The sequence below is a fragment of the Leucoraja erinacea genome, chromosome 3 (assembly GCF_028641065.1).
Source record: "Leucoraja erinacea ecotype New England chromosome 3, Leri_hhj_1, whole genome shotgun sequence".
NCBI classification, from domain to species: domain Eukaryota; kingdom Metazoa; phylum Chordata; class Chondrichthyes; order Rajiformes; family Rajidae; genus Leucoraja; species Leucoraja erinaceus.
This window is the reverse complement of record NC_073379.1, coordinates 24,443,563-24,468,632: the sequence shown is the minus strand read 5'-3', so window position 1 is coordinate 24,468,632 and position 25,070 is coordinate 24,443,563. Positions and strand designations below refer to the sequence as shown.

The following is a 25,070-nucleotide window of genomic DNA, read 5'->3' as shown; positions in this document are numbered from 1 at the left end:
ATTCAAATTTACATTGGTTAAGACAGATAAGCATGATTTTATTGAAAAGAAACACAGAGGGGATTCTATTTTCTTTGAACAATTTTGGCACATTATTGGTTTAATGGGGGATTATTCTGCAGCGATAGATTATGATGGACGGGATGGAGATCCTACTCTCACAGGTTAAACATTTGGTGCATCAGAACTGTGTGACTTCTTGAAATCCACTCACCGTAGTCCGAGCAAGTTGTGTAAACATCAATTTAACACACACAGAAACTCTTGCGTGACCAAGGGGGGGGTTTCATGAATGAACTCCGTATTGTGATTTTCCATGACGTGCACCCACCCTTGACAAAAATTAACAAAATCCATTGTTTCTTTTTCATTTCTGTTTATTTCGTTATTTTTTTCGTGATATAAATTCAGTAAGAGCAATTTGTTAATTCTGTATCGTAATATTTTTGGTGGTGTTTTGTTGATTCCGTAAGACTGAATTTCCTCTGCTAGAGCTCCCCTAATTTGGGGCTACGCTGTACTTTATGTCCGTCACTTGCGGGCAGATATCCGTCATGTACGCCGTCACTTGCGGGCGGAGCACCAAGGCAAATTCCTTGCATGTGAATATTTGGCCAATAAGCTTATTCATAAACTTTATATATGTTGTCCATTCCTGGAGTTTTGCTGTGCATTTGTGGCCTGACCACCAGACCAGGAGGCTTGCTATGCTTCCTCTGAGGGCAGTTGACAATCAATCATAATGTGGAATCACCAACAGATCTCCTCCCCTATATATTATATAGTAAATCAGATAGGTGTTTTACAAAAATAGAGTAACTCAAATGCTGGAGTAACTCAACGGGTCAGGCAGCATCTCTGGAGAAAATGGATAGGTGACGTTTTGGGTCGGGACCCTCTTCAGATTGATTATAGGGGGGAGATAGGGGAGAAACTGGAAGCAAGAACAGACCAGGATAAATTTATTATATTAGATTATTAATAAGTCTGTCTGTGTTTTGGTCACCATTACTGACAGCCACTTTTTATTGCAGGTTTATTTAATTATGTGAATTTAAACTTCCCATCTCCTGCAGAGAGATTGAAAATCCACAACTCACGTCTCTGGATACAAGATCAGTAACCTAACTGTAATGTCACTGCACTCAACCTGAATATAATGGCAGAGGTTATGGTAACGTGAGCCATCTCTCATGAATGTGATGAGATGGAGATGTGTACAGGTCCTTCACTACACTCACTCGAGGAAGATACTGAATGGGACATAAAACTCACTTCTCCTTAAATTCCACCACTTTCTCATTTTGCACAGCGACACCCCGGCGACCATGTGCAGACAGCCTAGTCGCCTGTTGTCGCCTGTAGTCGCCTAAGTGAGACATGGGCATTATACGCTCCTATCCTGACAAACTCTGATTTTGATGCAGGCGAAATTGGACGATAGTTCAGTAATTTAGCTTGAGGTTCGTGCGTTTCTGGAGGTCTCCACAACGTATAAAGCGCGGGTCACCTTTCCAATAGAAAGAGCGTCCAAAATTTAAAGCTGCTCTTCATTAGATTAGATCACAATCAGTTGAAGGGATCCACAATGATTCAGCAATCTGGGATTTTATACACGCAATTAAGTTATAAATAATTTAAAACAAAGCTATGACGAGAAAAAAGGTGTTCAGGGACGAAGTGTGTACTATCAGTGGCACAGTCTTTCACGTCATGGTCTCCTCTGCTGTGATCACAGGCAGAGACAGTGCACTCGTGGCAAGGCCTGGCACTTCTTGGCAACCGGTTATTTCAGCTGCGGCTGAATCAGCGTGGACTCGTAGCTCTCAAAGTGGATTCCCTTTGTCTTGGTTATCCTCATCACCGCCCCGTTCATCTCTTCCTCTTGAATTATCTGCAACAGTCCCTGCACAATCAACGAAGGCCTGCAAATTGCAAATAAAATCCACTCACAACACAAATACTTTAATTTCATAAGTTCAAGGAGCAGAATTAGGCCATTTGGCCCATCAAGCCTACCCCACCATTCAATCATGGCTGATCTATCTTTCCCTCTCAACCCCATTCTCCTGCCTTCATCCCATAACCTGACACCCGTATTAATCAAGAATCTGTCTATCTCAGCCTTAAAAATACCCACTGACTTGGCCTCCACAGCCGTCTGTGGCAATGAATTCCATAGATTCACCACCCTCTGACTAAAGAAATTCATTCTCATCTCCTTTCTAAAGGCACGTCCTTTTATTCTGAGGCTATGGCCTAGATTTTCTCAGTAGTGAAAACATCGTCTCCACATTCACTCTCTCCAGGCCTTTCATTATTCGGTATGTTTTAATGAGGGTCCCCCTCATCCTTTAAAATCCCAGAGAGTACAGTTCCAGTGCCTTCAAACACTCATCATATGATAACCCAATAATTCCTGAGATCATTTGCGTAGATCCACCTCCCCTGGACCCACTCCAACGACAGCACATTCTTCTCAGATATTGGGCCCAAGATTGCTCAAAATACTCAAAATGTGGTCTGACCAGTGCCTTATAAAGTCTCAGCTTTACATCCCTTTGCATCTACATAGGCCAAGTCATTGGGTATTGAATAAGCAGAGATTGATTTAAAATTTCCGGTAGCCCTTGCTGTCTCCTTCCCTTCTCAGCTCTCCCTCAGCCCTCGGACTCCTCCTCTTCATTTTTCCTTTCTCCCCCCCCCACCCTACATCAGTCTGAAGAAGGGTTTCAGCCCGAAACGTTTTAATAAGCCTATTTCCTTCGCTCCATAGATGCTGCTGCACCCGCTGAGTTTCTCCAGCGCTTTTGTCTACCTACGATTGATTTTTTATCTTGACTTTAGACTTTAGAGATACAGCACAGAAACAGACCCTTCGGCCCACTATCAGTGATCACCCCGTTCGCTAACATTATCCTACACACTTGGGACCATTTTACCAAAGCCAATTCACCTATAAAACTGCATGTCCTTGGAGTGTGGGAAGAAACCCCAGCACTCGGAAAAACTTCGTACAGACAGCACCCGTAGTCAGGATGGAACCCCGGACTGTGGCACTGCAAGGCAGCAATTCTAGCACTGTGCTAGTAAGGGTGTTAATGGTTCAGGGGAGAAGACAGGAGAATAGAGTTGAGAGGGAAAGATAGAGCAGCCATTATTAAATTGTGGAGTACACTCGATGGGTTGAATGGCCTAATTCTGCTCCTATGTCTTATGGTCTTTATGGACATTTAGCCCCTATGTAGCTATTTAGCCTCTGAAGTCTTCCCTGTTATTCAATATTTCAGCTGATATATCTGCTATCTTCCCATCTCCTACCCTTTCCGCAGAGACCGCCCCCTCCAGAACTCCCTGGTCAATTCGTCCCTTCCCACCCGTCCCTCCTCCCCTTCTCAACTCTACGGCCACTTTCCCTTGCAACCGCATGAAATGCTACACTTGTCGCTTTACCTCCCACCTTGACTCCACTCAAGGACCCGAGCAGTCTTTCCAGGTGTGGTAGAGGTTCACCTGCACCTCCTACCTCATCTATTGCATCCGCTGCTCTAGATGTCAGCTGCTCTACATCGGTGAGACCAAGCGTAGGTTTGGCGATCGCTTCGCCGAACACCACCGCTCGGTTCGCAATAACCAACCTGATCTCCCGGTGGCTCAGCACTTCAACTCCCCCTCCCATTCCGACTCCAACCTTTCTGTCCTGGGCCTCCTCCATGGCCAGTGAGGACCACCGTAAATTGGAGGAGCAGCACCTCATGTTTCGCTTGGGCAGTTTGCACCCCAGCGGTATGAACATTGGCTTCTCTAATTTCAGGTAGTCCCTACTTTCTCCTCCCCTTCTCAGCTCTCCCTCAGCCCACTGGCTCCACCTCTTCCTTTCTTCTTTCCCGCCACCCCCATCCTCACATCAGTCTGGAGAAGGGTTTCGACCCGAAACGTTGCCTATTTCCTTCGCTCCATAGATGCTGTTTCACCCGCTGAGTTTCTCCAGCATTTTTGTCTATCTGCTATCTCTATTGCCTTGAAATTGGATACTACCTTTATGTCAAATGTGTCTTTGCTTATCTTTAATCAAGGGTTATTTGAAAAACAATGTGAAAGTAGGATTCCTTCTTTATTTTATTTTCTTGAACTGGATAACACACAAGCAAAAGCTTTTCTTTGTACCTTGCTATATGTGACAATAGTAAATTAAACTGAATCAAAGCTTTATCTCAAGCCATTTCTGTTTCTGATGGAAGGGAGGTTGACCTGAAACATTAACTCTGTTTCTCTCTCCAGTGTTCCTGTTTGGCCTGTCATGATTTCCCAAACTTTCTATTTTATCTCCTCTCAGAGACGTTTTTCCTGCATGACCTTCTCACAAAATGAGAAGTTAAAGGCGGCGGTGCAGCGGTAGAGTTGCTGCTTTGCAGTGCTTACAGCGCCAGAGACTCGGGTTCGATCCTGACTACAGGTGCTGTCGGCATGGAATTTGTACGTTTTCCTTGTGACCGCGTGGGTTTTCTCTGAGATCTTCGGTATCCTCCCACACTCCAAGGACATACAGGTTTATAGGTTAATAATTGGCTTGATATAAATGTAAAATTATCCTTAGTGTGTATCCCTGGATCGCTGGTCAGTGTGGACTCAGTGGGCCGAAGGGCCTGTTTCTGCACTGTATCTCTAGCCTAAACTAAACTAAAGGAAAAAATATATACTTACTCTAATATTCCGTAGTGGTCGATCAGCTTTTGGACGGTGTCCTTGAATATGTAATAGTTTCCCATGATTTCCTTGCTGTTGACGGAGTTCAGCAGGGGCGTGTTCACGAAGGCGGGACAAATGGTGTTTACACGGACTCCGTAGCCGGCCATCTTTGATGCTGCCTAAAAGCAAAGTCAACGGAGGTTTACCATCCACCACGCAAAGGGGACAAGCAGAGCACATACTAGCGCTCAAGCTGTTGCTTGGGCAACTTACAACCCTGTGGTATGAATATCGATTTCTCCAACTTCAATGAATCCCTGCATCCCCTCTCTCTCCATCCTTCCCCTCCCCCAACGTCGTCGTTGTACCAGTTTTACTGTCGTCCTGTTGAGTTCATCAGTCTATATACTCGTTATCACCTACCCACACATCTCCTTGATTATCGTTGCTGTTTACGTATCTTCCATTCATTTCTCCTAAGTACCGTCTCTATCTCTCGTTTCCATCTCCCCTGACTCTCAGTCTGAAGACGACCCTGAAATGTCACCTGTTGCTTCTCTCCAGAGATATTGCCTGTCCCGCTGATGTTACTCCAACATTTTTGTGTCTATCTTGGGTTTAAACCAGCATCCGCAGTTCCTCCCTGCACAAACTATTTGAGGTAGGTAATTAATAATGTCTTGGAACCGCTTGAAGCTCTATCAGAATTCTGCCGGCAGTTGTGTACATCTTCAGAATTTTTGCGATGCACCATTCAACTGGGAAATGCAGTCCACATAATAACTATGCAAATAATAATAATCCGAGAGATTGAAAATGTATCCTGGGAACCCTCTCCAAAGCAAACCCATTGTTCCTGTGAAGAGAAAATATTCCAAATGTAGCCTAACAAAATTCTATAAAGGTCCTAAGGAATAGGAGTAGAATTAGGCCATTCGACCCATCCTTTCAATCATGGCTGATCTATTTCTCCCTCCAAACCCCATTCTCCTACCTTCTCCCAGTAACCACTGACACCTGTACCAATCAAGAATCAATAAAGCTGCAAATTATTTTGTTTGGGGAATTTGTCCTTTCCAAGATTGAAACCAAAAGTCTATGTTGTAGAGAGTGTGTTGGAATCTATATTCCTAAAAGTCTGATCTTGACCACTTCCTGTTGTTCTGTATATTGATTTTAGAAAAAACGCTGCCACTTACAGCTGTGATTTTTGGCCATCTTACTCAGTCCCCCTCCGCTGCGCAGGACAAGAGGATTTTTCCCATCGATTAAAAATAAAAGAGTTATTAGTGTTTAAAAAATGTTGAGATTCTCTATCCTTAAGGCCATGTCCCTTCCGGAGGGACTATAAATCCCGGAGGTGTTGAGTGCCTCAGTCAGTCTCTGCAAGATGGGGGAGTGAGAGGGTCACGTCTCTCAGTCTGAGCTGTGAATAAAACTGAACACATGTCTACTAGACTGTGAGTGCCTCTGCTTTGAAAGTGCCTCATTGGAAAGTGGTTGGTATTGCCTCTGCTTTGAAATTGCCTCATTGGAAAGTGGTTGGTGTTGCCTCCTATATAATTAAAAGTCTAATCTTGACCGCTTCCTGTTTGCGCTGTATATTGATTTTAGAAAAAATGCTACCTCGTATGGCTGTGAGATTATTGGCCAACTTACTCAGAGTCCCCCTCCGCTCACCAGGTGCTCATCAGGTGCTTGTTTGAAGTGCCTGTTTGAAGTGGCATGAAACTGCACTTGAATTTGGTGGCCTTGCACCCTGCTTGAAATGGAATTTCAAGGAATAGCCACGAGTCAACTGCCAGCCCACCAGCCCTGAGTGAGCTGCCAGCACAACAGGCTTGAGTGACTGAGCCGCCAGCCCAAGAATCCATTTGGCCACAATGTCCATACTAGCCCTCTGGAAACCAGTCCCTTCAGCCCACAATGCCCATACAGCGCTCCAGAAAGCCCCCCCCCCCCCCACTGGCCACCAATATTGGAATTGGTGGAGAGGTGGAATATTGCGTTGGGGGACCAGCGTTCCCGTGTGAACATGGGACCCAACGAGTCCTACTTAGTCTAGTAATTCTCTATAATTAAATCTAACTTGATTTCTCTTTCACCCAGTCGCGAGAGGTCTTGGACCTGAAACATTAACTCTGCTTCTCTTTCCATAGGTGAAGCCCGACATGCTGAGTGTTTCCACCATATTCTTTATTTCTTTATGTTGATTTAAATTTTATTACAAATTCTATGTGACTGCAATATGGTTAGTAAGGGACATGAGCAAAATTGGTGAACCCAATTTATCTAGTAATTTGCTTGGAAACAGGTCCTTCAGCCCATCAAGTCCATGCTGACCATTGATCACCCATTCACACTAGTTCTACATTATCTCACTTTCGCATCTGCTCCTTGGACACTATGGACAGTTTACAGAGGCCAATTAACCTACAAACCTGCACGTTTTGAGATGTGGGAGGAAACGGGGCACCCGGATGAAACCCACGGTGTCACAGGCAGAACGTGGAAACTCCACACAGACAGCCCCCGAGGTCAGGATCGTACCTGGGTCTCTAGTGCTGTTAGGCAGCAGTTCTACCTGCTGCGTCAATGTGCTGCCCTTTTAATATAATTTTGTTAATATTCTATGAATGACATAACTAATTCAACATGTAGATTTAACACAAATCAGCTGTTTTTCAGGGGCATTGGCAGCAGCTCTACCACTGCACCATTGTGCCAACCCCTGGTGCCTTGGTTGGAAGAGTTTTTGCCTCAATGCCCAGTGCAAGGAATCAATGAACATGCAGAACGGGACCCTGTATCATGAAGCAATGGGGACCAGCAGACACAGGGTCTACCCACTGTGCCAGCAGAAATAATATACCCTGCATCCGTATACTGGGCAAAGCCTAACACCGCCACCCCCACACCTCCTCTCCCTACGCCACACCAAACTCTCCACGCAGTTTACATGTCCTAAAAACATTGTAAACGAGCTGACTGAATCTGCTAGGTTAAATTTTAATGAGAGAATGCAGGCGTCAGGGACGGTTAATGTCTGTGGCTGGAAACAATGACTCAGATGTACTCACTGCTATGGCCCTGGTGAAACCAACTACTCCGTGCTTCGTTGCAGTGTACACAGGTCCATGCGGTGCTGGGTATATACCTAAAAGGATAAAACAAAACAGAGCAACAAGGATTTATAAGCGTCTGCTCCACAGTGAAGATTCCCGTGTTGTTTAACGGGAGCATAATCCAATGCAGGCATCTCTGGAGAAAAGGAATAGGTGATGTTTCCGGTCGGCACCAGGTTGCCAAGGTTCCTGGTTTTGACCCGAAACGCCACCTATTCCTTCTCTCCAGAGATGCTGCCAGACCTGCTGAGTTAATCGAGCCATTTTGTGTCTATCTTTGGTATAAACCAGCATCTGCAGTTTCATCCTGCACATAATCAAATACAATCTGGCGTCAAGCCGGAAAAATGGTGTTGAGGTGGAACGGAGAAGGATTTAGGGAGCTTAGCAAAAGGGGGATGCAGAGGCAGAGAGATTGAAAGAGGCAGCTGAATGCACACCAAAGAAAATCCAGGACGGGCAGAATATCAGGACTGCAGGAGACAAGAGGCCTTGGTAGAGATCATGTGGAGGGGTGAGGGGGAAGAGATTTTTTAACGAGCAAAATATGAACACTCAATACTGCTTGTACGACTTTTAAAGCATGCACTTAAATACCGTTATAATTTACAAATTAATCTCACATCTGCTTCCACTTATAAACTGGAGCAGTTTCATGTCTAAACTATTAAATATTATGAGAGGATTATTGAGGATCTGGAACATAAGATGTAAAAAAAGGCTGAGAGTGGGGGAAACCAATGTATCCAGAAAGATGCAATGTATTTCTGAATAGCTGGAGAAGAGAATAAAGAGATAACTTGACTGTGTGCATTGTATCAGGAGACTGGTCCTTTGCAAATTAAACGAAAGCTCAAGTCAAGTCGTCAAGAGATTTTATTGTCCTGTGTCCCAGATAGGACAATGAAATTCTTGCATTGCTGCAGCACAACAGGATATTGTAGTCATAAATACAGAATGAACGCATAAATACAGCTACTTTAGCTGATACTAATTTGCAACACGTCAGACACGTGATTCCGATGCCAACTGACTGTACAACTCATTCTTTCAGCACATGTTACATCAGCGTTTTCCTCAGGCTGGAGTTACTTTCACACGGAGGTTCTAAAACCAAAGGACATAAGAGATCAGGCGGGGGATTACTGTATACAACCAAGCCATAACCAAGGCTAACACTTGTGTAGTCTTGAATGAGTTCTGCACTTCTAGTGGTCCCATCCAGCACGGTTGCCCAGCGGTAGAGTTGCTGCCTCACGGCGCCAGAGACCCAGGTTCGATCCTGATTACAGGTGCTGTTTGTACGGATTTTGTACGTTCTCCCTGTGCCCACGTGGGTTTATTTTCCAGGAGCTCCGGTTTCCTCCCACATTCCAAAGGCATACAGGTTAATTGGCTTCTATAAATTGTTCCTAGTCTGTAGGATAGAGCTTGTGTATTAGTGATCGCCAGTGGCCATGGGCTGAACCCTTCTTCATACAGGCCCTTCAGATCAACTCGTCCAGGCCGATCAGGTGCCCCATATAAGCATGTCCCATTGGCCCGCGTTTGGCCTATATAATTACTTAAGCGACAGGAACGGCATTCGGCCCATCGAGCCTATACTCAATTTTGGCTGATCTATCTTTCCCTCTCAACCCCATTCTCGTGCCTTCTCCCCATAACCATTGAAACCTCTTAACATTTCCTACCCAAGGGCGGTCACGGTGGCGCAGGGCGGTAGAGTTGCTGCCTATCAGCGAAGGCAGCGCCGGAGACCTGGGTTCGATCGCGACTACGGGTGCTGTCGGTATGGAGTTTGTGCGATCTCCCCGCGACCTGCGTGGGTTTTCTCTGAGATCTTCAGTTTCCTCCCACACTCCAAAGACATACAGGTTTGTAGGTTAATTGGCTTGGTAAATGAAAACAAAAATGTTCCCTAGTGGGTGTAGGATAGCGTTAATGTGCGGTCGGCACGGACCTGGTGGGCCAAAGGGCTCGTTTCCACTCTGTATCTTTAAACTACGTCCATAGTTGGCTGAAAGACCTGTTTCCTTGCTGCTTGACTCTGTTTCACTGATCAGTATAATTTAAAGATGCAGTGGATCATCGTCATTAGGTGTTGCTAACACTGATTGCCTGCATTGCTTGGTCACTAAGCATCTCACCATGAGCTGCCTTGTCCCCATTAGTCGCATTGCCATTCACCAGTTGGGCAAGTGTCCAAAGACAATGCTACCCCAACCAGACTCAGCCTGACTGCAAGATCTGCATCCACTTCCTCAAGATCGCCAATGCTTTAATGATTTCCATTCAGAACAATTTCCAAATGTTTGCAGAAGGGTCCTGACCCAAAACATCACCCATCCTTTTTCTCCAGAGATGCTGCCTGAGCTGCTGAGTTACTCAATCACTTTGTGTCTATCTTTGGTGAAAACCAGCATCTGCAGTTCTTTTCTATGCATTCCCAGTATAGTGTTGCTCATTTGATTGCAAAAACGTCATGGAGTTTCCCAAAGACTTGCCAACCTGAGCTAAAGAATTTTCCAAGAGGAAATCACCGTCGGCCAAATAGAATTGGTGATGTGCGGCTCTTTCACGCCAACCCAGCACTTCAGCCACTAATGTGGCCCTTGGCATGATGATATGCAAGATGATATGAAGCCAAGGGGAAGTGAGGTTAGGAAACAGACCATGGAATTGAATGGAATTGTGCAAAAGAGCACAAATGCATAGGAACGGGAAATTATACAAAAGCTGTTCTGGGAAAAGAAGAACTACAACATTCTAAGAATCACAGAATATCTCAAGCCTGGAAGAAAGCCACTTGGTCTGTTGTACCTGTACTGCCTCAGCTGTCCCATCTGTTGCCTTTCCACAGCCCTGTAAATCCTTCTCGTCCACCTACTTCCAAAGTTCCTGGTTGGAGCGCACACATGAATCTCTACCACCCTGGGGAGACTGCAACAACTTATCATGAAATACTCTCCTCTCCACCGACAATCTCCCTTTTTCTACGTAAATGACTCCAGTGTGCGTGAAAACGCCTACCTCCAGATTCAGGGATTATTTCTTCCCAGCTGTTATCAGGAAACGCTACCACCCTTTAACCAACTAGAGAGCAGTCCTGCCCTACAACTTACCTCATTGGAGACCCTCAGACTAATCGGACATCACTGGACTTTGAAGATAGACACAAAATGCTGGAATAACTCAGAAGGACAGGCAGAAAAGGAACAGGAGCAATTTCGGATCGAGACCCTACTTCAGACTGTCATGGAACTGTCATGAAACTAAGAATCTGAATCTGAATCTGACATAACACTGTCCATAAAAGTTACCTTTTCCTTTTCTCCAGAGATGCTGCCTGACTCATTAAGTTACTCAAGCATTTTGTGTCTATGTTCGGTGTAAACCAGCACCTACAGTTCTTTTCTCCACACTTTCCTGGACTTTATCTTGCACTAAATATTATTCCCTTTATCATCTATCTATACAATGCGGATGGCCTGACTGTAATTATGAATAGTCTTTCCGCTGACTGGATAGCACACAACAAAAAATTGTTTCACTGTACATCGGTTCACGTGACAATAAAATAAACTAAACTAAACTAAACTTTAAACCTTGTTGCCAATAAGAACGCATTTTCCCTACCTGGTCCATTCATGATTTAAATACATCCATCTGATCTCCGCTAAACTCCCATTCCACCGGGACCAATCCTAGCTCCTCCAGTCTACCCACAAAATCAAATTTACTTGTTTTATTAAAGTGGAATCATCTTGGTAAATCTATTCTGCACCCTCTCCAAAACCTTCAGACCGCTCTGAAAGTACAATACCCAGAGCTGGACATAATATTCTGAATTAGCATTTTATAAGAAGTAGTTACAAGGAATTGCAGACGCTTTAATACACACAAGGACACAAAGTTCTGGAGTAACTCGACAGGTCAGGCAGCATCTCAGGAGATCATGGATACATGAACTCTCGAGTTCCTCTGTTTAGTTTAGAGATACAGCGTAGAAGCAGGCCCTTTGGCCCACCGAGTCCACATCGACCAGCAATCACCCATACAGTAGTTCTATCTGACACACTAGGGACAAATTTCAGAAGACTTTGGAATGTGGGACAAAACCGGATTACCCGGAGAAAATCCACAGTCACAGAACGTGCAAACTCTGTACAGACAGCACCCGTAGTCAGGATCGAACCTAGCGTCTCTGGCACTCTAAAGGGTCTGTCCCACTGTACGAGGTAATTCAAGTCGGAGCTCGTGGATGTCCCGTAGCGGCTTGTAATGCTAAAGGCAGGTACTCGGGAAACGCGGTAACTCGTGAAGTTTTTTCAGCACTGTGAACGAGGACACAAGCCAGAAAAAGTGGGCCCCTTCAATGGACACGAGAGCCCCGAGTACCTACGAACGGCTATACACAATTCTTTGAGTTCGAATCAGTGGAAACTCGGGAGAACTGTTGAATTACCCCGTACAGTGGGACAGGCGCCTAAGGCAGCAACTCTACTGCTGCTCCACCTAGTGTATGAGGAGAAATGGCTTCACTGAAAGGATGCCACAATTTGGGAATTTATCATTTCGGAAGACCACTGAGCGATAATCACTGATTGCATTCAAAACACAGATCAATAGACTTTGGGCTTTAGCGATACAGTGCCAGAACAAGCTGTATCCCTTAGGCCCACCGAGTCCACGCCGACCAACAAGCATCCCAAACACTAGCACTATCCTAAACTATCCAATCACCCCATACACTCGCACTAACCTAAACACTCGGAGAAATTTACAATATTGGCTTTGGAGTGTGGGAGAAAACTGGAGCACCCTGAGAAAACCCATGTGGTCATAGGGAGAACATACAAACACCATACAGACAGCTCCCATGGTCAGGATCGAACCCGGGTCTCTGGCACTGTAAAGCAGCAACTCTACCGCTACACCACCGTGCCTTCCCCTCATGTTAAAGGAATCTGAAAGCAGGACAGGAAAATAGTGATGAGTGGGAAGATTGGTCACAATCTTGGTGGAACAGCAGAGAAGGTTCGCTGGGCTGAATGACCTACTCCTGATACGATTTTTAAAAAATGTGCTTATGGGCAGACGTGGAGTTGATTTTCTTACTGAACATGTCAGAAACTTACCAACAAACTATTACTAAATCTAATAAGGAATATTGGAAGAAACTACGCAGTGACATGATTGGAAATGCGGAAGTTGCCACCGCACAGAGCTGTTGAGGAAAATGACGAACTTAAGCAGAAAGGACACAAGCCAGAAGCAGAAGTGGGCCCCTTCAAGTTGTTCTGTCATTCACTATATTAGCTAATCATATATTTGTCAAGTTTCCCCACATGTATCTTTTATCTTGTTACTTCTTAGCATCCAAACGTCTATCAATCTCAACCTTGAAGATACTCAATGATCCAGGTCTCCAAGTAAGAGAATGACGAAGATGCATAAGGTGTATAAAATCATGAGAGGAATAGATCGGGTAGATGCACAGAATCTCTTGCCGAGAGTAGGAGAATCTAGGACCAGAGGACATAGGTTCAAGGTGAAGGGGAAATATTTATTAGGAATCTGAGGGGTATCTTTTCACACAAAGGGCAGTGGGTATATGGACAAGCTGCCAGAGGAGGTAGTTGAGGCTGGGACTATCCCAACGTTTCAGAAACAGTTAGACAGGTACATGGATAGGACAGGTTTGTGGGGATTTGGACCAAACACACGCGGGTGGGGCTAGCGCAGCTGGGACATATTGGCCAGTGGTGGGCAGGTTGGGCCGAAGGGCCTGTTTCCACACTGTATAAACTCTATGACTCTATGCACAATCCTCTAAGAAAACAGATTGACTCATCTCCGTCACCCCATTACATCACGGATGTGGAGACTTTGGAGAGGGTGCAGAAGTGGTTTACCAGAACACTGCCTGGACAAGAGGGCATTAGTTATAAGGAGAGTCCGGCCAGACTTGGATTGTTTTCTTTGGAACACCGGTTGGGAGTAAGTGGCGTGAATAGGGTAGACAGTCAGAACCTTTTTTCGCGGGTGAAAATGTCAAGGATTAGAGGGCATTATTTTAAGGTGAAAGTGACAAACATTAAAGGAGACCACTAGGGCAGGTTTTTACACAGAGGCGCCATAGCAAAGGTGTTAGACCACTGGTCTTGTAAACCAGGGATTGTGAGTTCAAATCTCACTGGGGCCTATTGGGAATTTTCTTTAAGATGAGAGAGGAGAAGTTTAAAAGAGATGTGTGGAGCAGGTATTTTTACCCAGAGGAAGGTGAGTGCCAGGAACGTGCTGTCAAAGTGGTGGTTGCGGCAGATACGATAGTGGCATTTAAGAAGATTTTTGACACTCATGTGAATAGGAATCGAGGGAAATGGATTTTGTGCAGGCAGATAAGAGTTTAGTCTTGGCATCATGAAGGGCATAGACATTGTGGGCTGAAGGGCCGGTTCTGGTGCAGTATTGCTCTGTGTTCTATGTTCCTGTACTGCACTTTACTATGTTCAATGTTCTATCTCATTCCCAAATTGACAATCTACCTTCAGGCACGACTCTCCAAGGGAAGCATCCTTTCAGCATATATTTTTCCAATCTCTCTCGAAATGTTTCACACCATCATCTCTCATCCGTTTAAACTCTAGAAGATCAGAAGACTATGGTAATTTGGTGATATAACTTGGGTTATATCACCAAATTATTTTTCTGTATTGACTTCTCCAACCTCCCTTCCATTGACTCCGTCAACACTTCACGCTGCCTCGGCAAGACCACCAACATCAAGGACCTGTCTCACCCTGGTCACTCCCTCTTTTCCCCTCTCCCATAGACAAGAGGTACAGAAGTTATAAAATACCACTAGATTCAGGGATAGTTTCTTCCCAGCTGTTATCAGGTAACAGAATCGTCCTATCACCAATTAGAGAGCAGTCCTGAGCTACAATTTACCTAATTGGAGACCCTCAGACTTCACTGGACTGTATCTTGTCCTAAACCTTACTCCCTTTATCCTGAGTCTATACACAGTGGATGGCTTGATTATAAGCATGTATAGTCTTTGTTGGTTAGCACCCAACAAAAAAGTTTTTCATTGTACCTTAAGTAAATGGGACATTAAACTAACTTAAACTAAACTAAACTAAACAGAGCTAAACAGCTATCTCCTCCGGCAGCTCGTTCCATATACCTACCACCGTTGTGTAAAAAAGTTGGCCCTCAGATTCTTATTCAATCTTTCCCCCTTCACCTTAAACCTATGCCCTCTAGTTCTCGATTCCCCTACTCCGGGTAAAAGACCCTGTGCATTTACTCTATCTATTCCTCTCGTGAACTTGTACATCTCTCAGGACTCCTGGACTGACCTGACCCACGGTAAGGTTTCCTTGTTGTTCCATGATCACCATTAACTATCACGTTCTTGCCAACCAGAAACAAAAAATGTTGTATAAATAAACTTTTAGGTAATGCAATTATTTACAGCAGTCTTTTCGAGACTTGCCAAGAGAAGTTTTGTCATTTTCACTGAAACAAAAATAAAAAAATCCCAGAAATAAAATAGGTGTTGCCTGCATCACTTGTTAGAAGTCATAAAAGGTTTAATGGTATTTGCATTGGCCTCACTTTCATTTGCTAAGGTGTGCTTGACTGCATGACCCTTTGGACCTGTTGGAAAATCCCTCTTAAGTGAGTAGAGTTGCCAGAATCAAATTTCTGGGAGTGAAAAGGGATCCACCATGGTTGGATCTGGAAGTTGACAGCAGAAAGACCTTCCCATTCATCACAAACTTACCAATGTTCAGTGCTCTGAATTGAAACATACAGTCTTTTACCCAGGCTAGAGGAATCATGAACCAGAGGGCATAGGTTTAAGGTGAGAGGGGAAAGATTTAATAGGAATCTGAGAGGCAACTTTTTCACGCAAAGGGTAGTAGGTACATGGAACAAGCTGCCAGAGGTCATTGATGCACGTACGATAACAGCATTTAAAATACATTTGGACAGGTATATGGACAGGAAATGTTTAGAGGTATATGGACCAAGCATGGGACTAGTGTAGATGGGGCAGCTTGGTCAGCATGGGCAAGATTGGCTGAAGGGCCTGTTTCTGTGCTGTGTGGCTCTTTGACTATCTAAAAGGATGGAACAGTGACGTAGCTGGTAGAGCTGCTGCCACACAGCGCCAGAGCCCCGGGTACGTAGTTAACCTCAAGTGCTGTCTGTGCTGAGTTTGCACATTTGCCCTGTGACTGCGTCGGTTCATTTCTGGGTTCTCCAGCTTCCTTCCTCATCCCAAAAACATGCGGGCTAGTAGGTGAATTGGCTTCTGGTAGGTTAACATCTCCTAGTATGTGGGGAGTGGATGAGAAATTTGGATAACATAGAACTAGTGTGAACTGGTGATCGATGGTCAGCGTGGACTCAGTTGGCAAAATGGCTCGTTCCCATGCTGTATCTTTAAACTATGACCGCGTGGGTGGTCCAGCTTCCCCCCACCTCACAAAGACATGTGGGTTTTTAGTTTATTGCATTCTGTAAATTGCCCCTCGTGTGAAGTGAGTGGGTGCAAAAGAGTGAGAACAGGGAACTAGTGCACGAGGGCCGAAGGGCCTGTTTCCATGCTGTATCTTTCAATCGATCAAAACCTGCTGGGGTGATATCATTTCAGAGAACACTCAAGCGCCAAATGCCAGGTGTAGAGTTAAAAGTAAAATGCATTGTGAGCGGCCTAAAGAGGTGTTGTTATAGTTCAGGCTTTTCCAGTTGTTCTTGAACTGAGTGCACTCTGCTGAGGAAGTTCCCCCAAGGCTCTGTGGAGCCAACTTTCTATGCTTGAGATCCGGTGTACAAATCTGAGACGAGTCCATAAATACCACAGCTAGAGACTCTCTGAATGCAATTTGACATTGCAATATGTCAAAGTGATATATTCTTGGAAAGGTGCCGACATAATGCTTGTTACCAGGTGACCTAACTCTTTGCTGAGATTACGTGTAGTTGAAAAGTGCAGCTCGACTATGGAAACAGGAGTGAACTGCAAGCAATGATACACAAGACTGTTGGATGAACTCTGAATCAATCAGCAGCATATCCAGGTTGTGAAGCAAAGCCCTGACCACAGCTATTGTAAGAGGAGTTTGCTTGTTAACCTCCACTCTCTGTCCCCCAACAACAGTTGGGTGGCACAGTGGCGCAGCTGGGAGAGCTGCTGCCTCACGGCACCAGAGACCCCGGTTCGATCCTGACCTCAGGTATTGTCTGTGTGCAGTTTGCACGTTCTCTCTGTGGCTGCGTGGGTTTCCTCAGGTGCTCCGTTTCCTCCCATACCCCAAAGACGTGCAAGTTTGTAGGTTAATTGTAGGTTAATTGGCCTCGGTAAATTTCCCTACTTTGTGGGGAATGGGGTAACATTGAATTAATGTGAACACGTGATCGATGGTTGGCATGGACCTGATGGGCCAAAGGGCCTGCTTCCATGCTGTACCCCTAAACTGACGCAAAACTGCATTTCGTTGTGCTCATACTTGTATTTGTGCGATGACATTAAAGTTGAATTGAATTGAAAAAACTAAAAATCACCAATTTACTCATAAAAGGTTCCATCAATGCAGAGATCAGCCTGATATTTTGCAGTATGTTTACATCAATGAATCCACTGGAAGTGGGTGTAGTTTTGGTGTGTGTTAGCGGGTGTTAGCGGAGCCGTGGGTGGTGGTCAGGAAGACATGGTTATTGAATTCAATCAAATCGGTCCATAGCCGAGTTCAACAAACAGCTAGGCAGAGGGGGGAAAAAGATTGTTTAGGCAATGTTTCCTAAAAACAGAACTCAATAAATTTAGAAGAACACCAAGTGCTGGAGTAACTCAGCGGGTCAGACCCATCCGTGGAGAACATTGATAGGTGATGTTTCATGTTGGGACCCTTCATCAGACTAACCAGCATCTGCAGTTCCTTGCATCACAATAAGTTTAGAACTTCTTCCACAGTGCCAGGACTGCACGGTGGCAGCAGCGGTAGAGTTGCTGCCTTACAGTGAATGCAGCGCCGGAGACCCGGGTTTGATTCCGACTACGGGTACTGTCTGTATGGAGTTTGTACGTTCTCCCCGTGACCTGCGTGGGTTTTCTCCGAATGCTTCGGTTTCCTCCCACACCCCAAAGACTTACAGGTATATAGAGTAATTGGCCTTGTAAAAACTGTCCCCAGTGGGTATAGGATAGTATTAATATGCGGGGATTGCTGGTCGGCACGGACCCGGTGGGCCGAAAGGGCTTGTTTCCGCACTGTATCTCTAAACTAAACTAAACTAAGTAGGTCCTTTAGCCCAACTTGCCCAGGCCCACCTAGATGCCCCATCTACACTAGTCCCACCTGCCTGCTTTGGGCCCATATCCCTCTAAACCTGAATCTGTCTGAAGAAGGGTTTTGGCCCGAAACGTTGCCTATTTCCTTCGCTCCATAGATGCTGCTGCACCCGCTGAGTTTCTCCAGTTTTTTTGTGTAACCTCCCTCTAAACCTTTCCTATCCTATCCACCTTTACCGACATTAATAGTCATAACAAAGCACGACCAGCTAGAGTATTCTTGAAGGTCATTATTGAACCAGACTGGTTTACATGTACAGTAACTAGCCTTAAAATTCTAGATTTGGACTCATACTGCATGCTAAACATGCCTTTAGGTCCACTATGTACATGCTAGCCATTAAGTACCTATCTCTACTAAACTTATTTCCCAGCACTTGGCCTGTAATCTTCCATAGTATGGGGTTTCTAGTGCTCATCTATACGCCTCCTAAATGTGTGAGAATGCCTTCTTCGTCCTCTGTGATAATGCTTTCCAGATTCCACCAACATCTGAGTTAAGTGTTTCCTCCTCAAATCCTTCTAAACCAAAATTGGATTTTGGTTCTTCAGCTGCCCACTGTGGGATTTGAACTCGTGTCTCTGAGACCATGGTGGTCCAGAATTCTGGCTGAATGTTACCATATCACAGTGCTGCTGTATCCTGCATGGGCAGCTTCCAAATATCTATGGATGAAGGGTCAATATTTTTAAAATTAGTCATAAGGGTAATACCAGACAGGAAACAAAAGAGAGTCACCCAAATTTAAAGCTCAGCCAAAGAATTGGTCAGACTAGAACATAGAACATGGAACATTAAACAGTACAGCACGGGAACAGGCCCTTCGTACCGCAATGTCTTTGTCCAATGTTACCAACTGTTATCTGCCTGCAGAAAATCCATATCCTCCCTGCATATCCACATGCCTATCTGAAAGTCTCTTAAATGCCACCATCGACTCTGCCTCCATCACCATCACCAGCAGCACATTCCAGGCACTCGCCACCCTCTGTGTAAAAAACTTGCCCTGTACATCTCCTTTAAACTTTGCCCCTCTCAGTTTAAGGCTATGCCCTCTAGTATTTGATTTTTCCATCCTGGGAAAAAGGACCGGACTGTCTACCGTATTTATGCCTCTCGTAATTTTACATAGTTTTATCAGGTCTCCCCGCCACTATTCTAGAGAAAACAATCCAAGTCCATCCAACCTCTCCTTATAATACCCCATAATCATTCTGGTGAACCCCCTCTGTAACTTTTCCAATGCCTCCATATCCTTGAAGTCATGGGGCGACACTCATACTTACTTTATTAGCTAAGTATGTTTTGCAACATACGAGGTATTTGATTTGCCATACACTCATACTAATAAAAAGCAACAGAACACACAAAATACATTTTAACATAAACATCCACCACAGTGACTCCACCACATTCCCCACTGTGATGAAAGGCGTAAAAAAGTTCAATCTCTTCCCTTCTTTGTCGGGGGCCTCGAGCCTTCCGTTGATGGGACAATTTTGATTCCCGTAGCCGGCGGCGTTCAGGATCTCCCCGTCGGGGCGATCAAGCTCCTGCATCAGGGGGATCTCAGCAACCCCACGCTGAGCGATCGTAACCCAGGTCGGGGCTGGTCGAACCTTCTGCGTCGTTGGAGCTCCCGACATCTACGGTCAACCCAAGACCCTTGATGTTAAAATCCGCAGACCGCGGTTGGAGCGTTGATCCCAGGCAAGAAATCGGCTCCGATGGTAAGTCCACGCCCCCGTGGTGGGGCTCAAAGTCAGTCCTGAGCAAGGCCGCCAGCTCCATGATGTTAGGCCGTAGAGCAACCGGAGATACGATCGGAAAAACAACCGGATCACCGGCAAGGTAAAAGATTGAAAAAAAGTTTCCCCCTGACCCCTCCCGCCTACCCCTCACATAAAACAAACCAGAGAAATTTAACACAAACTTTTAAAACACACTAAAAATAACAAAAAAAAAGGTGAAAAGCCAGACAGACTATTGGCGAAGCTGCCATCGTCAATGTTCTAAATGTGGCCTAACCACAGTCCTATAAAGCTGCGTCATGACTTCCTGACATACTCGAATGTCCCGACAAACGAAAACCAATGATAGTCACATGGATATGCAGGGAATGGAGAGATACGGTTCATGAGCTGGCATAGGAGGTTTGTTTAACTTGGTAGTGTGTTTGGCTGGGACATTGTGGGCCAAAGGGCCACACTGTGCTGTACTGTTATATGTACTATATTTGGGATTACAGTAAATCACACCTACCCCACCCTCATGCTCTGATCTAATAATTCCACTCCCTTTCGATCAACTTCACATGATTTTCAATCCATGTGCAATAGCACAAGCAGTTGACAAATGTACTCCATAAAAATAACTTTAAACCACATAACCACTACAGTTACTTAATCAGCAACTTGATCACTCTACATATATTGAAGCAGCAATGGGCTAATCCAGGGGTGGGGAACCGCATGCAGCTTCTAGGCCATTAATTGCTGCCTTTTGAATTAATCCAAATTTTGTAGGACAAATCCTTTTATTTTTATTAATATGTTTTTGTTCGTCTTTTATTATTTTTATTTTAATCTTAAAATAAATGTATTTAAAATACCAAAGAGTAGAAGAAGATACAACGCAATAATCCTCCCCGTACTAAAATGACTGAATCTGGTCCCTCTGTTTCCAGTTTGTGTTCAAGATATTTCTGTCAGTCCATTCATCGCCAACCCACCCGCCAGTGGGTATCTTCTTCCTTATTTACTCTCCGTCTTTGAGTAATAGTCTGCAACTCAGCTGATGCTTCTCCTATCTCAGAGCAGGAAGTGAGTATAGTGAGTTCAAACCCAGCCCACAGACATAGGCACGATAATTTAGGTCGAACTCCAGTGGAGTTCAATGATATTTTATTGGCACATGTATGAGGTACAGTGAAATGCTTTGTTTTGCATACAACTTGGTAAAGTTATATATCGGACCTCACTTAGACAGTACACAAGTGTCACCATGTTTCTGACTCCGACAAAGACACAAAAGCTAATCAAACAGTCCTATCTCCTGCCTGCTGCCACACGTGACAGCAAACCCCCCCCCCCCCCCCCCCCCCCCCCCCACCCCCACCCCCACCCCCCCCCCCCCTACGCTCTCAACGCCCCACCTCCGTTGCGTGTTAGGCGTCAGATCCGTGAGGATATCCATCAGAAGCAAATCCCATGGAGTCCAGCGGGGGAGTCTGAATCCAAGATGGGATTGTCAGTGTTAATCTGGGAACTCAAGAGTTTGCTTTGAGAACTGCTCTGCTCAAGCCCCCAAGAAGCTGCAGAAAGTTGATATTGAAGTTGCAGAAAGTTGATGTTTCAACTTTCCTGAAAATATCATACTTATGCCCTATGACAATCTCCGACAGATCTTCTCGCATATTGAAGATAGACACATAATGCTGGAGTAACTCAGCGGGCCAGGCAGCATCTCTGGAGAAAAGGTGACGTTTCGGGGTCAGAACCCTCCTTCAGCCAGGGTTTTGACCCGTAATACCATCTACTGAACAAATGAATGAAAGACCATTTGTTTTTTTATATCTTTTCATACTTTTAGTTTCCCTCTCCCCTGGCTCTCACTCTGAAGAAGGGTCTCGACCCGAAATGTCACTTATTCCTTTTCTCCAGAGATGCTGCCTGTCCCGCTGTTACTCCAGACTTTTGTACCTATCTTCGATGTAAACCAGCATCTGGAAGTTCCTTCCTCCACACTTCCTTCTCATAAACTGCTATACCCTGCAAGGCATAAACTTCCCAATGCATTAAGGGTTGCATTTATATTAAAACATGACCTACTATTGCATTTTTATTTCCATTGGTAGAGACAGCAACTTTCCCAACAATATTAGCCATGAGTTCCGTACTTGTGCATTTGACAATAAATGTGGCTTGATTTCGTTTAGTTTATCATCGTCATGTGTACTGAGGTACAGTGAAAATCATTTTGTTGTGAGCTATCCAGTCAGCAAAAAGACTATTCAGGATTACAAACGAGCCATCCACAGTGTACAGTTACAGCATAAAGGGAATAGAGTACAGTGCAAGATCAAGTCCAATTAAAGATAGTCTGAGGGTCTCCAATGAAGTAGATGGTAGCTCAGGACCACTCTCTAGTTGTTGATAGGATGGTACTTAGCTGCACAGCTGTGGGTGTATAAGGAGTAATGAAGGCAGCTTCCCCTATCTGCAAAACATTTTTCACTAGCTGTCTTGCCTTGTGAAGATCGGCTTATGAGATGCAATATCTACAAGTTACTGACGAGGCAGCTCCAAGTGCTAGGACAGCACATCCCCAGACACCAGGGCGCTGTGAACTTCTGCCACTGTGACTTTTCAGCAGAATTTCCTTCCATTTGTTATTTCAAGGGTGGAAAATGCTTGGCTTGTGAAGCTCGTTATCTGCGGCCAGTCATTTGCTGATTGAGGATATCATTCTGTGCCAATGCACCAAAAAATGCTAGTTTAGTTTGGCTTAGTTTATTGTCACGCGTACCGAAGTAGAGTGAACAACTTTTGTTGCGTGCTAACAAGTCAGCGGAAATTCTACACATGATTACAATCGAGCCATCCACATGATAAAGGGAATGACGTTTAGTGCAAGATAAAGTCCAGTAGAGGAAGTGACACTGATGTATAAATGCAATGAAGGGCAAACAGGGGAGGTTTGGCAAGATATTACCAGGGCTGGTGAGTTTTGCTTTTATGAAGAGATTGTTGACGCTGGGACTTATTTTCTTTGGAAAAAGAAAGTGGAGATTTAATGAAGTTGAATAATATTGTAAGAGACTGAAGTCAAGTCAAGTTTATTCGTCACATACACATACGAGATGTGCAGTGAAATGAAAAGGGGTATACAAGAATAACTGCCTCCCTTGGCTGAGGGAAATAATTGGGAAGCACAGATAGAATTGGTAGACTGATTAGAAAGGACATAAAGAAAAAATGTTGCAGTGATCTCATTCACATCACATTTATCCAGTGATGGATGGGTGCTGAAGCGTCAAGAAATGAGTCACTATAGACCAAGCATGGGAAGTAAAAGGTGCATAAGTAAATCCATTTAGGGTCATATGATCTCCTTCATAGACATGGATATGTGCAGATGATAAAGACAAAATGCTGAGTAACTCAGCGGGTCAGGCAGCATCTCTGTAGAATAGGAGTAGGTGACGTTTTTGGTCGAAGCCCTTCTTCAGACTGAGAGTCAAGGAGGGAAACTAGAGGTATGAAAAGGTTCAGAACAAATCAGAGCCAGCACTGACGACCAAGGAAATGTGGAGCCCACAATGGTCCATTGTTGGATGTGGAAGAGGTGGTGTCGAAGGGATAGACATGTACAGCACAGGAACAGACCCTTTGGGTCACAATGTGCCGAATATGTTGCCACTTTAAACTGCACATCTGATCTATATCCCTTCATTTCCTGCCTGTCTGTGTGTCTGTCTAAATGCTTCTTAACTGCCACTGTCGTATCTGCTTCCACGATCTCCCCTGGCAGTACGTTTCAGGCAATCCCTTCTCTGCACAAACAAACTTGCCTCACAAATATCATTTAAACTTTGCCCCTCTCACCTTAAACTAGGGCAGGACAATGGCACAGCGGTGGAGATGCTGCCTCACAGTGCCACAGATCTGGGTTCGATCCTGACTACGGGTGCTGTCCATACGGAGTTTGTACATTCTCCCCTGTGACCACATGGGTTTTCTCCGGGTGTTCCGGTTTCTTCCCACACTCCAAACAGGTACATATTTGTAGGTTAATTGGCTTCTGTAAATTTGTAAATTGTTGTTAGTAGGATATGCTAGGATATGTAGGATATGCTAGTGTAAGGGGCGATCGCTGGTCGACGTGGACTCTGTGGTCTGAAGGGCTTGTTTCCACACTGTGCCTCTGATGTCTAAAGTCTATGCCCTCTGGTGTTTTGCGTTTCCATCTGTGGAAAAGGTTCTATTAATCTTATTTATGCTTCTCATAATTCCATAAACTTCTATTAGGTCACACTTCAACCTTTTGTGTTCCAGATAAAACAATTTTATCCAAGTTTGTCCAACCTTGCCTGATAGTTAATACCCTCTAATTCAAGTTTCATTCTGGTGAACCTCATCTTCTGTCTCTTCAAAGTCCCTACACCAGTCGGCACGGTGGCGCAGCTGTAGAGTTGCTGCCTTAAACTATTGCAGCGCCGGAGACCCGGGTTCAATCCCGACTACGAGTGTTGTCTGTACGGTCTTTGTACATTCTCCCCATGACCACGTGGATTTTCTCCGAAATCTTTGGTTTCCTCCCACACTCCAAAGACGTACAGGTTTGTAGGTTAATTGGCTTGGTGTAGGTGTAAATCGTCCCCAGTGTGTGTAGGATAGTGTTAATGTGCGGGGATCGCTGGTCAGTGTGGACTCGGTGGGCCGAAGGACCTGTTTCCGCACCGTATCTCTAAACAAAACTAGATAAGTCCTGGACACCCAGAACTGCATGCAGCCTAACCAAAGATTTATCCTGCAACATAACTTTCCGACTTTTACCCCCACCCCCAGACCGATGAATCCAAATATGCCAAAAGTCTTCTTTACCACCTTTCCAGGGTGCATTTCAGTTGTAGGTTTTACTAGGATGATCACTTAAAATCCAATGATAATATTTCATTTAAATATCCATAGATCTTTACCAAATATTGATTTAATGCAATCTAAACCAAGGGGAAAAACACAGTCTTTGGCTTGACCTACAGTAAATTTTAATGATGCAAAGAAGAAAGAAAATCTTAAAAATACTTCCTCTTTTGACAGTCCCTTGGAGTCTGAAGAAGGGTCTCGACCCGAAACATCACCTGTCCATTCCCTCCTCACTCACT

The 25,070-nt window shown here is 44.7% G+C and overlaps 1 protein-coding gene across 1 annotated transcript in view; it reads right to left on the bottom strand.

Annotated features, from left to right (window-relative positions):
* Positions 1-356: 356 nt before the first annotated feature.
* The window catches only part of LOC129695395 (15-hydroxyprostaglandin dehydrogenase [NAD(+)]-like), a 38,408-nt gene continuing 13,694 nt past the window's right edge, over positions 357-25,070 (bottom strand). Inside the window, exons 5-7 of the mRNA XM_055632304.1 lie at positions 7,770-7,846; positions 4,705-4,868; positions 357-1,925 (exon numbers count right to left, since the gene is read on the bottom strand). Of these exons, the coding sequence (XP_055488279.1) occupies positions 1,787-1,925; positions 4,705-4,868; positions 7,770-7,846 (380 nt within the window). The 3' untranslated portion in view covers positions 357-1,786. The remainder of the gene's footprint in view (positions 1,926-4,704; positions 4,869-7,769; positions 7,847-25,070) is intronic.